At 32.9% G+C, this 17753-nt stretch overlaps 1 protein-coding gene across 4 annotated transcripts in view; it reads right to left on the bottom strand.

Moving 5' to 3' along the window:
• Window positions 1-10318: 10318 nt before the first annotated feature.
• LOC143249280 (APOBEC1 complementation factor-like) overlaps window positions 10319-17753 on the bottom strand; it is a 28633-nt gene continuing 21198 nt past the window's right edge. For 2 of the 4 annotated variants that reach the window (XM_076498840.1, XM_076498837.1), the window contains 3 exons: window positions 15778-15913; window positions 14724-14879; window positions 10319-13416 (listed from right to left, as the gene is read on the bottom strand). In XM_076498840.1, the coding sequence (XP_076354955.1) occupies window positions 13358-13416; window positions 14724-14879; window positions 15778-15913 (351 nt within the window). In that variant the 3' untranslated portion in view covers window positions 10319-13357. The remainder of the gene's footprint in view (window positions 13417-14723; window positions 14880-15777; window positions 15914-17753) is intronic. The other 2 variants (XM_076498839.1, XM_076498841.1) reach the window with 2 other exon arrangements.

Raw genomic sequence — 17753 nt, 5'->3', positions numbered from 1 at the left:
AGTTTACTCAATTAAAATAAAAATTTTTTGAGATGCTTTATTAATTTCCACAAAATGTTTTAAGATAGCTCATATAATAGGGAATTTACAGAGGGTGAATAATTTATGGACACACTATATTTATTGTTCAAATTCCAATATAATTAATAGTATTTAGGAGCTGTTGTTTGGGTGCTCACTCATTCTGAGGGCCGTTGGTTTGAATTTCCGTCCCATCAAACATGCTTGCCCTTTCAGCCATGGGGACATTATAATGTGAAAGTCAATCTCACTAATCATTAGTTGGTGCCAAGAGTTGGCAGTGGGTTGTGATGACTTAACCCCTCCTCTCTAGTCTTTCACTGCTAAATTAAGGATGCTTAGTGGAGATAGCCCTCATGTAGCTTTGTATGAAATTCAAAACAAATACTTAGAAGCTATTTATATATATCCAAAAGGTTTGGTTTTAAGATTTTCACAGACATGGAGGTGACTTCTACATCAGCACTTGTTCTACTTTACATATTCCAAATGATGAATACACATGAAAAAGATGTTTATTGCAAGTGTAACAAAATATTTGTGAATTTTTTTATAATAAGTAATTTTTTGTATGTTTGTTTTAAACGAAAACGATTAAAATTATATATGAAGAATATTAAACTTTGTATATACTTTTAATTTTTTTTACATAAGGGTAAAGAGACCCTGAATCTATAAAACTTCATGTATAATTTATATTGGTTTTCATATATTACTAAAAATTATTGTGTTGAACAACAGCTTTGTTTTTCATCAGTTTATTAATTTTTTTCTGTTATTTGAAAGATAGGAAGTGAATATAATTTAATATTTACAACTTGCACCATAGTTTAAGATGATACAGAACGAATAGAATGACTTCTTTCTACTGGGACATCATAGATTGAGTAAGGTACAAAATATATAAAGAATAGTTGAAAGTTGCAATATTATAATAAAATTATTGGTGTGAAATAATTTCATTGAACAGACATTTTTACATTAATCAAGCATATAGTGATCAGCTATACTAAAATTTATTTGGTCTATGAAGTGGCCATAGGATTCTGTTTTTTACCTAGTTATGGTACAATATAATTCCAGATATTGCCACTTTCGAGGTTTTGATCTCGAATAATTCTGGTTCGTTGATCATGTATCTAAAATTGAATAACAAACATAACACACAGACACATATACTGAAAAAGGTTTCAAAAAACTTTCCTATCAAATCAGTAGTTATATTTCCAAATATTAAAACGAAATCTTCCCTGGATCCATCTTATCATTGAATTTAAATTTGTTTTGTAAATGCATCCAAAAATTTCAAACAAAATTAAAACAACGTATATAATGTAACGTATGGCTTTCAAGGTTTCAAGTAATTTTTATTTTCAAAATGAATAGCAATGGTCATTTCAGTACAAATGTTTTTAAGTAAATGTTATTGGCCATGCTGAATCTTCTAATATCAAATAGTAATCTGAGGTGATTTAACTTTACATTAGTACGTCTAGTGTTTATTAGTAATTAAAACCTGAACAAAGTAATATTTAAATATCGTGATGTGTGGTACGGTTGACAAGAATAAAAACTATTAACTTGTGTAATTATCTTTCACTACCATGATTCAAACAAGTCACTTGGAAAATGAAATAACAACAGAAAAAAGAAAAAGCTTGAACGAATTTGTGAATTTTATTATTTTAGAACTAACCTTCTAAAGAGTTCTATTAATTCAGTGGTTACTTTATTGTTTTGAATAAAGCTTTCTTTGATAAAATTTGCTTTATTACGAAGGCTGTTAAAAAAATACGCGGACTGTTTGAATTGCGCGGCTCCAGTTGGTTCCAGGGGAATCCGCTTGGTGTCGCTAGGTTCGTACAGATCAGCTGATTACGACGCCATTTCCCGGTTGCAGATATCTTCATTTGTGTATTAGCTACGCGGTTTTAAGTGAAGTGCGATTTTTTCGTTTGGCGGATTTCAGAATGAATGACCTGAAGGAGCAACGACTTGCTGTGAAATTTTGTGTTACACTTGGAATATCTGCGACTGAAACTTTTGCTATGCTTAACACGGCTTACGGTGATGTTGCTATGAAGCATACGGCATGTTTCAAGTGGCATGAATGTTTTAAGGATGGTCGACAGTCCATTGAAGATGATGAGCGTCCTTCCACGTCAACTGACGACCCACACGTCGACAAAATCAACACCCTGGTGCGGGCAAATCGACGTCTGACTGTCAGGGAGCTTGCTGAAGAGTGTGGGATATCAGTTGGATCTTGTTACGAGATTTTGACCGAAACATTGAAGATGCACCGCGTTGCTGCGAAATTCGGCCCTCAGAACTCGTGAGTTTTTGGCGAAACACTCGATCGCTGTTCTTCCCCATCCCCTACTCACCTGACCTTGCTGCTTGCGATCTTTTCTTGTTCCCCAAACTCAAAATACCCTTGAAAGGAAGAAGATTTGAGACGATTCCCGAGATTAAGGCAAATGCGACGAAGGAGCTGGAGGACATTACAAAAGAAGCGTAGCAGGACTGTTTCAACAAGTGAAAACACCGATGGGATACGTGTGTGCGTTGGGGAGGAGAGTACTTTGAAGGGGTCCCAGACCTGTAACTTCTAAATAAAGTACATTTTGTTTTATGACGTCAGTCCGCATGTTTTTTGAACAGACCTCGTATAGTTAAGGAATCCACTGGTTATGTTGTGAGGACGTAATTTAAGAAAACAATGTTTTAACAGTTTAAAAATTGTTACAACATTCTTATATTTCAACGTATTCTCTTTACTTTTTATCAAATTTCATGTTTCCTAATTTATAACAAATAAACTTAATCATTAGATTTAGTGACATTTGATAAAACATGCTATAATTTGAATAAGCACTACCGTGGATGGATAAAGCCTAATTTACACGTTTCAGTATACAGTGTACGAATGACGTTCTGTTGTCTTTCAGACGTTATTTTTGATTTCGTTCTCATTTGTTAGATCTGATATGCTTCATCACTTCACTTGTGTAGGTTTGTTTGTTTGTTTGTGCTCAAGCGCAAAACTACACAATGGGCTATCTGTGCTCTGTCCACCACGGGATTTGAAATCCGGTTTTTAGTATTATAAGTCTGCAGACATGCTGCTGTGTCACCAGTGGGCGCTTGTGTAGGACTGTTATGGGAGAAACATCAATAAGCTAAAAATGTGGATTTCTTGTTTTAAACGATTGCTTTAATATTGTTATGAATTTTCAAGTAAGTTCATGTAGTCAGTTTTATAAACCTCTCCAAGATTCCTATGTAACATCATGATATAAAAAGTTTCGATAAATGGCATTTTATAAAAAAAAATTACTCCCACTTCTTCCCAGTTTGTTTGTTTGTTTTGAATCTCGCGCAAAGCTACTCAAGGGTTATCTGCGCTTGTCGTCCCTAATTTAGCAGTGTAAGACTAGAGGGAAGGTAGCTAGTTATCACCACCCACCCTCAACTCTTGGGCTACTCTTTTACCAACGAATAGTGGGATTGACCGTAACATTATAAAGCCCCCACGGCTGAAAGGGCGAGCATGTTTGGTGCGACGGGGATTCGAACCCGCGACCCTCAGATTACGAGTCGAACGTCTTAACCCACCTGGCACTGCCGGGCTCTCATTCCCAGATTTTGATAAAATATATCAGGTCACCTTAAATACTTGTTTGGATAAAAAGCTGGCTTATTCTTTTTAAAATAGCGATTTTATTTTCTTACCGTAGTCACGAGTAGTTTTTCAGTTTAGTAGTTGTACTGTTACTTGGAAGCCATTGTTTGTAAAGTGACAAATGTGACGTAGTGGTAAAACGAGGCTAGTTTTTATAAAGATTATAAAAGTTTATGTTCCATCGAGCTTCTTCGGAATTCACATGTGATTACTCCTCCCCTTTCATACAGTGGACACATATTCTACTTTCTTCGGTATCGTTCCTGCTGCTGCTATAATGTCGTACTTATAAGTAGCACTGGTAGTTGACACCGCAAGCTTCTGGAAGTTTTCTCTTGTCAGTGGGAGTCTCATTGAAGATAGAAAAATTTAGAATCTTAAAAGACTAAATTGTGATATTTTAGATGAGGGAGCTGCCGAGAGAATGGAGTTCTTATTGAAAAGGATAATGTAAGAAATCTAGCAAACGAACTGAAGAATATACCATTTAAAACAAGCACTCGAATGTTTTTGTTTGTCTTTTAGAAATTCCGCATTCTCATAAATATAATTAAATATTAACTTATTTTTACCTTCAAATAGTACATGCACTATCACATTGTTAGCAAAAAAACCATAAGATAGTATTCTGTGGATATGAACTAAAACATAAATTTAAGATTGGATAAATTAAATGATAATATATTCTGCCAACTGATATTATGGGAATGGACAATACGTTAACATAGATATACATTTTTTTTCCCTAACAAACTGTATCATAAGAAGTGATGTTTGTTGTCGGAAGTGAAAAAGGAGGTTCTAATTGTCATACTTTGCTTATGCGAGACATTATATCTAGCTGATTGGTGGGGTGTGGGCCAAAAGATGGTTATCAAAACTGCATATTTTTGAATTTTTAAAATTTGTTGAATATTTAGAAAGGATTAGGTAATGATAAAACTCAGTTAAAATATATAGGTGAATTGAAGTTCGAAGTAAAGCACTAAGTGAGAATGGATAGAACAATGGCCACTCACTTTAAGGTTTAACCGTGTCAAAAACCATCAGACATAATATTATCCTGCTCATTCCTACATTGCTTCCTTACTTTTTGGTGCTCCTATACCTAGTTTATAATTTATTTGTTTATTTATTTTTTACATTTGTCTCGAAGCTTTTCTTTTTGGTAGTAAGTCCCAAGATTGACTGGGTTCTAGGCTTGTCCTTCTCATAGCTTTTCTTAAAGATATCTCTCGACATTTTTTGGCTTTTTGCTCATATCTTTGCACCAGTTTTTCTCTTTTTCATATGACCATGGTGGAAGCCTTTTCATTGGTGGGGTTAATGCCTAAGACTTGTTTCTCATACTCAGCGTAATTACTTCTAAACTTGTCTCTATCTTTGCATTAATGCTATGCCTGGCATGGCCAAGTGGGTTAAGGTGTTTGACTCGTAATCTGAGGGTCACGGGTTCGAATCCCTGTCGCACCAAACATGCTCGCCCTTTGAGCCGCGGGGGCGTTATAATGTGACGGTCAATCCGACTATTCGTTGGTAAAAGAGTAACCCAAGAGTTAGCGGTGGGTGGTGATGACTAGCTGCCTTCCCTCTAGTCTTACACCCCTAAATTAGGGACGGCTAGCGCAGATAGCCCTTGAGCAGCTTTGCGCGAAATTGAAAACAAACAAACAAGCATTCATGTTCTCTTCACTGAGATAAAGACTTTTCAAGGTAATAAATATAATTTTTTTTTCTCACCCTCTCCCATTGTGTTTCCTTGAAAGACATATTTAAAATATCGGAATGTTTCGACTACAACCTTAGATGTCAAAAGACCACATTAGTTTGAAAACAGTGCAATGGTTAATTGTACAGCTTATAGTTCTTATCTTGAGCCTAGAATGCTCGAACAAAGCCGTGTCTGTCTTCCGTAGTGGTAGCGTTCTCCCCAACTTCTCAGGCACCGACTGCTGTGATAAAATTACTTTGTTCAACCTTCGAGCTAGATATATATAGAATCGAACACTTCGCCTTCAGATATTAGATTATAGTTAAAACCTAGATATGTAGAGAATATACATGTTCCGCGTTTTTTAATCTAGCTGATACTGTTGCAGGCTGACCACGTAGCGCGTGCACATAGGCAATCATGCACTCGCAAGTGATATTAGGGTGGGCTGTCCCTTTGCAACTCACAGAACGAGTCCTTTTTCATAGAATATAGCTACCAGTGTATTGTTAGCTCGTTAGTAGTGTTGTAAAATGGTTGTTTGTTATTAATTGTTATTACAAAGGCTATAAGTAAAACTAATAAAAACGTTTTTAACCAAGGTAGCATAAATCAATCATGTGTATTTAGATTTTACTAGGTAAAGGCAAGAGAGAGCTATTATGCCTTTTCAACAACGTTAATCAGTCAGTCAGATTTGTTGAATTTTTGATTCTGTGAAATGTTTGTTTTTACTGTTCCAACTTCCTCAAGTTTCTGGACTTGGTTTGTTTACTACTCAATAGGCTGTGTAAAGTGCTTGTAAATCTTGTTTACATACTTTTTGCAGTGTATTTGAGATTGTAATTTGTGTTTTACATTTGGCCTATTTCCTACAATGAATACTATCGTACTGTACTACACTAATCGTATATGCATATTACATTAATCTGTAATTTTTCTATTGTACTGATCCTGTGTATACACGGCTCTTTTATTTATTGTATATTACATTAATTTTATGTACACAATGGATATCCGCTTTATATATTACAGTAATCTTATGTACACAATGATTTTCTATACTTTATATATTACACTAATCTCATATATACAATGACCTTATATGCTTTATATTTTACACTAGCCTTATGCATACAATGGAATTCTGTGCCATATATATATTACACTAATCTTATGTACACAGTGGATTTCTATGTCTTATTTAAGCACTTTAGTAATGTAAGAAATTATTTATCTTTAAAAAGCATGATAACTCTTCGAGTCTCATTTTCACCAAAAAACTGTTTTTATAAGGTTCTTGATAAATAAAGATATATTCTGTGTTTATAAAAATAAGATAAAACACACTCGCAGCGAGAGGTTGTTTACTTGTCACTCAAGTACATGATAGCTATCTTTGATAAACTAGAAAACTCTATAATGTTCTACAATGAATCTGTGAATTAAATTAGACATTGGCTATTCTAGGAATTTTGATTTGGAGTGACAGTTTGGATGGTAATGTTTTATTTGGGGGCGAGATTCCCTTCACCTTTTAGAATTTTAAAAATTAAAACATTACAATCGGTTTAGGTTGGCATATTTTGGCGTTACATATTAAATATTAAGTGTTTATTACTGTCCTGGTTTACTATATAAAGTAAGTGATCATAACCAATGCATAGAAGCAAATAATTTTCATAATTTTCTTTCAACGCATTTATTGTTACCCTTAAAAATTTGCACAAATTGGAACATTTATGAAAGTTTAAATGTATTCTCAAGACGGCTGGTATGGGTATTAAAATCTTTAACTACGAAGGTCGAAACGTTGTTCTGTACTTTATTTTAATTAAAGTTTTTAATACCTATATCAGCCATCTTAGGCCCGGCATGATCAGTTGGTTAAGGCACTCGACTCATAATCTGAGGGTCGCAGGTTCGAATCCCCGCCACACCAAACATTCTCGCCTTTTCAGCCGTGGGGGCGTTATAATGTGACGGTCAATCCCATTATTCGTTGGTAAAAGAGTATCCCAAGAGTTGGCAGTGATGACTAGCTGCCTTCCTTCTTATCTTACACTGCTAAATTAGGGACGGCTAGCGCAGATAGCCCTCGTGTAGCTTTGCACGAAATTCAAAACAAACCAAAACCAGCCGTTTTAAGAATACATTTTTACTTTAAGTGGGTTTCTCGTCATTATGAGTGTTTCATTGAAGGGTTCAATGTCACAACTAGATTCTTAATTCTTATGGAACACCTTGTTTTCGTGCAGCCTGATTTAAATAGGTACTTTAAAAAAGTGTAAAACAAAAAGAAAGTGTGAATATCTAACCTGGCCTGCTTCATTCTACCACATTAGTACTGTTCTTCACAGTATACGCGGATCTTTATATAATCCTACCTATAACATCGTCTAATGACTAATAAAAGTCCATTAAACGACTACAACAGTGAAACTTCATCTTAACTTTTGAGACAGGTTGCCACTACGCATGCTTGACTACATACAATCTGATGGAGGGACGGTACATAAAGTACGAAAAAGTAATATTTATGAGGGTAGAAAAATTTAAAAAATGAGAAAGGCCAACATTCGTAAGCGAATGTAGTATCTCTTCACATCCCTCTCAAAATACAGTATATTTAAAAAATAATGGTATAAAAGTTAGTTGAAAGGCCATAAATTACAACGTAAGTCCTTCAGAGGGATACACACTTAACATAGGATTAACTTAAAGCTTACTTGTGACAGATAGCTTCTGTGTAAATACGATTATTCATAATAAAATATATACAGGTAATTTATGGAAAAATAAGGCTTATTCTTCGATACGATATTCGAAATTTCACGTAGTTTGTGAATCGAAACATTTTTTTAAGAACAAACCCTTGTAACGTTAACACATGTCTAGATTCAGGGCTCCTTTTTATTTACATTACGATGTCCCTCCCTTTCGACCCCTGTAAAATCAAAAGACACAAATCCCATATCTGTCTGCTTCTTCATGACAGTTGTCACAAGATATGTAAGCATCATTTGGATTTATGGAATAAACGTATAAGGTAATTTCAAACTAAAGAATGTTTTTGACCTATGATCCGCTAACAACAACAACAACAAAAAGTATATGAACATGAAGTGTCAACATCGACCCAAAACGTCACCCGCTCTATGAGAGAAACACAATCACAAGTTTCTATGGTGACTTTAGTCTGAAAGTCTTTCATTTTTTCTTTACTTTTTACGGAATTAGCGATGATATTGAATGAATTAATATCGATCCTTTCTTTGACAGTATTACGGTCTTTGTTTAAATGTTTTTTGATGTATCAGACCGTTATATACAAGACAAATCATTAGGTGTAGGTTTTCAAGCACTGACAATAAGTCTGTAAAAACAAGTGCTTTCGGTTTCGTGTAGTAGAACTTAAAAGATACTAAAACAAAATCATACTAGTCCTGATCCTAGTATCTCAGCCGAGGTAAGAAAATCTCCCATAGGAGGGATAGCTGTTCCTCTGATACCCACGCTCTTGGATTTAGAAAATTTTCGTACCGGTAAAAGCTTCAGTTAGGTTGATTTATTGTTGAATATTTTTCGTTTAGTGAGTGTTTCGCAAATACACGTGAAGAACATTATTATACGTTCCATACACTGTGTATTCTACATTATCATACGTTCCATACACTATGTATTTCACATTATCACTGTTTGTTTTTGAATATCGCGCAAAGCTACACGAGGGCTAGCTGTTCCTAATTTAGCAGTGTAAGACTAGAGGGAAGGCAACTAGTCATCACCACCCACCGCCAACTCTTGGACTACTCTTTTACCAACGAATGGTGGGATTAATTGTAACATTATAACGCCCCCATGGCTGAAAGAGCGATCATGTTTGGTGTGACGGGGATTCGAACCCGTGACCCTTAGATTGCGGGCCCACATTATCATACGTTCCATACACTATGTGTTTCACATTATCATACGTTCCATACACTGTTTCACATTATCATACGTTCCATACACTATGTGTTTCACATTACCATACGTTCCATACACTATGTGTTTCACATTACCATACGTTCCATACACTGTTTCACATTATCATACGTTCCATACACTGTTTCACATTATCATACGTTCCATATACTATGTGTTTCACATTACCATACTTTCCATGTACACTTACAATTCTCGACTCTCACGAATATATTATTATAGTTTGTTCATTTGGAACAAAGCTGTTTCATAACATCTACTCATCTTTATCCACCTTAACACTAACGTGGTAATATTCAATTGTCCTCTTCATATCATATTGTTCCTAGAATAAGTAGAGATTCATCTAATCTTGATAACGCCCTATTATTGCTAGAGTAAGTATTGATTCACCGAGTGTTTCTCATATATTATTGATGCTAGAATATAGATTCATACAGCCTTACTTCTATAGTACGATAAAAAAACTTATAACCTGAGTGTTTTCGAAAGAGCTATCGTTCTAAAACATTCAGGTTAAGTTCTCAATTTGTATCAAGACTTACTGAAACTACGTTTTTTGTATGTGTGAATTTTGACATCATGAAAGTACCAGAGCTAACACACGGATTCATGCTTACCAACATTATATTATTGCAATCATAATTTATGCTAGAGAATATTCATACTTCGTAGAGGCTTGTAATGTGTACGATATATATGTATAATGGGAAACAATAATTTAGTATAGTAATATATATATGTATAATTATGTAGAAATGAGAATAGTTAAAAGTACTGCAAACCAAAAGTCGGAATGGACTTTTCACTGTTTCACTGGACCTGTCCAGTGATGTAGGCAACAAAAGAATCTTATCTATTACATTGTTGTCTCAAGTGGAAGAAGTGTTATCCAATAACAAACAAGACTGCCCTTGTCAGATACAACTTTATTGTCACAGTATTATCAAATAACATTCTAGCTTAATGGAAATAAATACTGTGGGTGTTGGTATTTGGGATAAAAAAACAAGTATAACAAAAGACTTGAACTTCTCAATTGTCATGACATTATAGTGATTTTATTGTATTGCTAGTTATCAGAAAAGTAGCTGTTTCTGACAGGTACGATTATATTTCAATCTTCAATATATATTTTCGAGAGAAAATTTTCCATGTAAAACGATTTAGTTGCAAATCAACTCAAAAGTATTGAATTGAATTTACACAGGACTAATTTTATTAAAATCTTTAAATCATTTAACCATGAACTTATAGTTCATACTATGCTTAGAACCATTACCTAAATAAGAAATCACAAATATTGAAACGAACAACATACAATAAGAAATAGGACGAATAAATGATATAAGCCTTAATTACATTAGGTGATACATATTTCATGGTTTTTGAAAGGTTTCGTTTTCCTAATTATAGTACGTTATTCAAGTTTACAAACATTACCATAAAAATAACATTCATGTTTAAGATTTCTTCTCACAACCCTAATCATCGTACCTTCAATGTAATTTAACTAATTCATCATTTTTTTAATAAGTGATTTTTATAATGGATTTCCAATCTTTAGAACTTTGATACATTTACCAAGAAATATTAACATTACATAAAAAATATATTTAAAGTTTAAAAATACGTTTCAAAAAATAAAAGAGGTTCCTGGTTGTTACTGTCGTAAATATAAATACGCAATTCATGCTTGATGATTTTTGAGAAACAAAAGTGAAGCAAATATACTTAAAGGATAAATATAACCACGACACCACTTTAATATATATATCTTATCTAACGAACATGCATTCTTTTCTACTTATTTTTCAAAAACGTTTCTTTAGGATTAATGTATCGCGAATAAATTAACAGCCAGTATAATACCATCAGTAACCGAGTCATTAATGATCTCTGTCAGATCCGATAGCCACCCTGACAACATAAAAATATGAAAAAAAAGAAAGAAACGAGACTCTATAAATACTTTAACTATGAGTCATCATTCAGGGTATTTCATGTAGTTATAAACATAACACTATGTATGTATTATCTCCAAACGACAAAGCTTGTATATTACATTTTGTTCAGCACAATTCACCACCATTCTTTACTTCTTCTCTAACACGATATGTATATTGAATATCCAGTTATTTATTTAACCGGACTGTATTAACGGATTCTTAAGAATTATCTTACGTTCAAAGTATCATGGTTAACTGAGACTTAAATGTAATTTATCCATTCTATGTATTGGTTGTTTTTGCAATTTTATTAGCGAAAAGCTACACGATGGGCTATCTATGTTTGTTTACCGAGGGGAATTTAACTCCACATTATAGCGTCTTAAAGTCCGTCAGCTTACCGCCGACTCACCGGGAACCTATAAGCGGGCGAAATGTAATGTATCTGTTATGGTAAATACTAACAAATTGGTACCAGCATTACGTGACCTCAACTGGGCTTAGCGACTGATTTACTATGACTGAATGAAAAGTAGGATTCACGAGTGCAAAGTAAGTACACTGCATTGTACATGCGCATATATTTCTTACGTGTTTTTTTTTTTTTTTCACTGAGAGCCACGCGTTTCTTCTACACGAGACTCCTACAAGTTTAAATTTAGTTAACTTCGACGGAAATGAAAATTAATACAAGCTTATGTAAAAAGATCTTATACGCACCGTTTTTTCTTTTTTACTGTGCATGAAAATACAACTTCAGTAATAAATTAGAATATTAACAAGAAGACAACGCTTTCAGATGTTGATTTTTTTTTTCTTATTATTAATTCACGAAACAAGGGTAGGAATGTCATATACAAACCATCCTCGTTTTGAACCTCACGGAAAATGAAAAAACGTTGCTGCTGGAAGCAGACGAACATGGCGTTATAATTTTATGTTTATATCCTATTTCGTTTGCTAATGTGATTCTCAAATCATCAAATGATAGTAATTATTATTATATTTTTGTTAACAAAACGTTGAAATTTTGATAATAAAATTTCTTTAGTAATTATTTTAGAAAATATGGGCTTATACCAGGGCTCGATTAATTAAATGACTGAGAAGATTAAACTATCACAAATTAGGCATGCTGTCTAAAGCTAATTATTACCCACCTTATTATAGCAGATTTTAGGGTTAACAAAACAACATGCAACTGTATGGTTTACTTGAACTTGATGGACAGTTACAATAGAATATGTTTTTGCTTACTCTCTTGGTATCTATGGTTTTTTTGTTTTTTATAATATTTACATCAAGAATAAATTCCTTAATGGCTATTTTCACACCGTATTTTGAAACTAAGAACATACTCGTTCAAGGAACCTACTGACTAGACAACACACCCATGTAATATTTATATATATCAAAACCATTACCATACCCATATATAAGATACCATATCGTTTATAATTATGATTTCACCACATAAATTCTATAATAGATAAAAAATGACCATTTCACCTTATTTCAATTACCAATACTCGCACTCAATTAATTAAACATTACCTCATTCAATATCCAGTATTACCGTTAATTACGAGTCTATAGCTCAGTTACCACCTCCTAGAGATTTGTTCATTTTGTGTTGTTGAAAGCACAAGTTGATTCACAATGAACTAGTACGAAATATAAAGTTCAAGAAAGCTAACTGTTGATAAACCTCTTCATGAATGGAAACTATCACAGACTGAAGCTTTCAATATCCTCAAAACTATTTCACTCAAAGACAAGTGAAAAGGCCTAAACTAGTTTCTAATAACAAAAACGTTATCGTGAAAATAAAAGTAAAATAAACTTTCAGTTTGAATATTACTAGATATATTTAACCTAAACATAAAAAAAACAACAACAAAGAATAGCAAAACAAAAGGCAAACTAAAAACAGTAAATTCATTTCTGACACATTTTATACAAAAGTTAAACAAACCCAAAGCCAAATTCCAACATTAATTCTCTCTAGCCGAACCAGTTTTGGTGGTCCTGTCCAGTGGCGTCGTAGTAAGTTTGATCGTAAACTGAAACGTCAAAAAATAAAATAATAAAAAACAGAAGAACGGGACCGACTTACTAATCGACAATAACACACTCAGACAACTTGTACATAAAATACAAAATATAAATTATGAAATTAAAATAATAATGAGAAAAACCTTGAATTCACACATAATGTTTAGTAAGGTTTTGACTTTTGTTGTAGGCCTTTACTGGAGTCATTCTTCTCGGTGTGCCTGTGTTTGTAAGTAATACACATAGTTCCAATATTAATTAAACAAGTTCACTGAATCTTTATTAAAACAGTGAGAATGAAATAATTAACTGTGAATTGTCACAAAGGAACAGTGTATTTAATTAAGACTGTCACTAAATATTATTGTATTAATAAATTTATATATTTTAATAGTAATTTCAAAACCTAAGAACTTCTATAAATGAATAAGTGAGGAAAATGCCATTTAATTTTGTGGATGGAGTTCAAGTAAACATTATATCGTTTATCATCTCTACTTGATAAAAAAATGGCAGTCTTCCTTACTGAACACAATATAATTATTGGTTATTTCATATTAATTTTTTGGTATAAAGAAGTATAATAAGCCGCATATAGTTTGTAGGGTTTTTGTCCGAACTACATCTGCATTTCGCGGAGACAGAGCTCAGATCGATACTCAGAGTTAATAAAATTGAGAACCACTGCATAACCTATATATAACATGTGTCGTTCATTAAGCCATCAGTAAACATGATATACTTGTCTTTAACAAGTATCTTTTCTAGCTTTATCTCAAGCATCAAGTTTATTCTTGTTTAAAGACAAAACTAAGTCGGTTAGTTTATTAATTCAGTCAAACTGAAAATAATATGCGAATGAAACGTATATCGAAAGTAAATTAAAATATTTTTCACACAACTATATTTACGAAACAGGATGAGTATACTTCACTAATCAACTGTGGATTGTAACAAGCAGGAAGATTTAGGTGATGTAGCTCAGGGTCATATGCCTAATCCTAATAAGCAGGGAGAAAAACAAACATTAAATTGTTTTAAGTTTTCACACAGGAACTTTTAATGTTTGTTTTTGAATTTCGCGCAAAGCTACATGGGGGCGTTATAAGGTGAAGGTCAATCCCACTATTCGTTTGTAAAAGGCCCTCTAGTCTTACACTGCTAAATTTAGGACCCTCGACCCTCAGATTACGAGTCGAACGCCTTAACCCATCTGACCATGCCGGGCCGGAACCTTTGATAACCAGGAACAAATAGATGTTATTTTGGTTTTAATGCGTAAACGTGAAAGATAAAGTAAAAAATAATAATTCACCTCGACCGTCTGCCACACACCAAGGGTAAGGAGGTTGAGTGATTATACCCACAGGGCCATGTTGATATGAAAAGTTGGGAGGAGGTGCATGCACAACTCCAGGTCCTGAACTAGATGGTATTGGAACTATGCTGTGACTAGGTTGTTGATCGAAACCTGTTAATAAGTTAACTTATTATAAAATGTTATTTTAAACATTGTCATTCGTATTAGAATTTATGTTTCTCCAGAAATACCGTGTTTATATATTCTGGAAGAACCACGTTATCTTCTCTTGCTAAAAAAAAAAAAACAAGACAAAAAAACTAAGCTGTTACTAAATAAAAAGAATAACAATTTTCTAATTTTCATGGAAGGTTTACTTAAAGCTTCTTAGAAGTCATCTCCTACGAAGAAAGCACTTTCGTGGCGAGTAGATATAATAATACATGATAATTCAATGATAAGTTATCCACACAGATGAGACTTAAGGATGAGGGACACTAATTAACTTCTGAATAACTTTAGATAAACAATGCCGTGGATTATAATTTTGATAATTGAAAAGTAAAAGGTATTTAATAGAAATTTAGATCAAGACATAAAAGTTATAAGAAGTTCCTTATAAGTAATTATAGTTTAATAAACATATTTTGCTAACTAAAAGATAATATTAATTTGTATCATTCTGAAACACTTTTGGAGATGAATTTATAATTTTTGTGAGTCAAACGCCTTCTCTATCAGTAATCTAGTTAAGAATATGCACTCTGACTGGTTTATTGCTGTCTTTAGTTCATTTAATATGAGATTTAGAACGCAAAAACTTGCATCTTGCCCTTAGATGAACTACACCTGTTCCATATGCTTTAGTAATTGGAGTCTTTTTTTCGATAAAAAAGGAACAACAGAAAAATGTGCCAGTTAATTTTGATATCATATTAATAATTAATTTTTGTCTATATTTTTAGCTTATCTTCTAAGTTTCTAAGGATTTGCAAAATATTATCTGACTTTTATGGTTATATAAAGAGAATTGTACGGTTAACTAAACCTTTAAGAAATGAAAACAAACCATTCTTACGCTCATATGCTACTCCAAGTTGACTTAAGAAATATTCAGCTGCTGCTTGCTTGGCTTGATTCGGGTCAGGGTAAGCCCTGGTAGACTGATTTAAATTATACTGAGATGGCAAATTCGGTATCGAAATCTGTTTTATTAAAAAAAAAGTAAAGAATTAATTTTTTTTTAAATCGCGATACACCATTTCTAAGCATTTTAAAAATATAAATTACGGTGCACATTAGAAATAGGTTTGGAAATTTTAACTACTACAAAGGAAGATTGATAAATTGAAGACGTCATCAAGAAATTAAAGACGTGAGTACATCATGAGAATTAAGAACTGGGAATAACGATTTACGTCATAACAAACAAGAAAATTAAGAACTGGACATAATAAACAAGAAACTAAGGACTAAACATAATAAATCATGTCATAACAAACAAGAAAACTAAGGACTAAACATAATAAATCATGCCATAACGAACAAGAAAACGAATTAAGTCATAGTTCTCAGCGATTATAACTTTTACAATTAGATCAATATTTTTAAAAACTTGGAAAAATTTACTAAAGCAATTGAAACGAGAGTTGATGAGTTGGTGTTCATAACTGAGTAAACAACAAGTGACATCAGACAAGAAAGAGCAGTAATCTGAAACTAAGATCTGTTTCATTAAGTCAAAAAATATTTATTTTTATTTCGCGTTGTTTACGTCTTCGGAGGCATTATAAATACGAAACAGTTTGATTATACATTTGTATGTATGTGCCTGTAAAGTATATTCTTAAATGACCATCCATTAAGTTTTACTGGCTGACAAGTTTTTGTTTATTGTGTTCGTTTTCTGGCTAGAATAGGATGTTTTGCTGCGCTCGTGAAAGTATTGACACGTTGTTTTTAACAAACAACAACACTTATCAAGACGTTTGATATGTTCTCCGGGAGTTGTTTCAAGTTGGAGTATGTATCTTTCTTTACTAATGTTCCTTCAAAGTACCCTACAACTACAGACGCCAAATTGGCAAGACGCAAAAGTATACTTACAGTTCTTAAATCAATGAAATCAATTAACTTCACCTAGTGATGTTGCCAAAAATAAAGATAACCGAAAAAAAATGAATGCCATAAAAAGTTCTGAGGCGTAATATATTTATTTAAGGTTTCAACTTTTTTGCACACAATGCAACATGTAAACGAATGATAATGTCTTTTTTTTTATGTATATGAGGGTTAAGGTAATAAAGAGCAATAGTTTTGTGAGTGAACACACAAACAGCTCTCAGTTTGAAATGTACGTATCAAGTAATTCAGTTCAGGTGTTTATTTTAATAATTGAAATTTTAAATAACTGTTAAGCACTTGTCACAATAACAGGAAAACTAAAATGTCACGTGCTGATTAAATTATAATGCGACAATAAACTAAAGGCTATATATAATAAATTAGGTCATAGCAAACAAGAAAACTAAGGACTACAGATGAAGAATTAGGTCCCAACCTACATGAATACGAATAACGAATAAGAAAACTGAAGATTATACAGAATAAGTTAGGTCCCCATTGAAAAGAACAGTAAGGACTGAATAAAATGAGTTAGATCATAATGATCAAGAAATTAAGGACTATATAGAATGAATTCGGTCATTAATCAATAAAAGAGCTTAGGACTACAAACATAATGAACACGAAAATTAAGGATTATGTGAAATAACTTAGGTTATAATAAATAAAACTAAGGGCCATTACATAATGAATTAGAACTCTAAGAACTTTATACAATGCATTAGGTCATATTGAAAAGAATAAAAACACTAAGAACTACACAGAATGAATTAAGTCATTGTTCAATAAGAGAACTAACGACTACGTATAATGTATTAGGTCATTATGTAACAAGAAAACTAAGAGCTGGGTATAATAACCTAAGTTATATTAATTTGGTTTATTTGTAATTTCGCGCAAAGCTACACGAAGGCTGTCTGC

This window comes from Tachypleus tridentatus, chromosome 4 (genome assembly GCF_004210375.1).
Source record: "Tachypleus tridentatus isolate NWPU-2018 chromosome 4, ASM421037v1, whole genome shotgun sequence".
NCBI lineage: Eukaryota > Metazoa > Arthropoda > Merostomata > Xiphosura > Limulidae > Tachypleus > Tachypleus tridentatus.
This window is presented reverse-complemented; position numbering and strand designations above follow the sequence as displayed.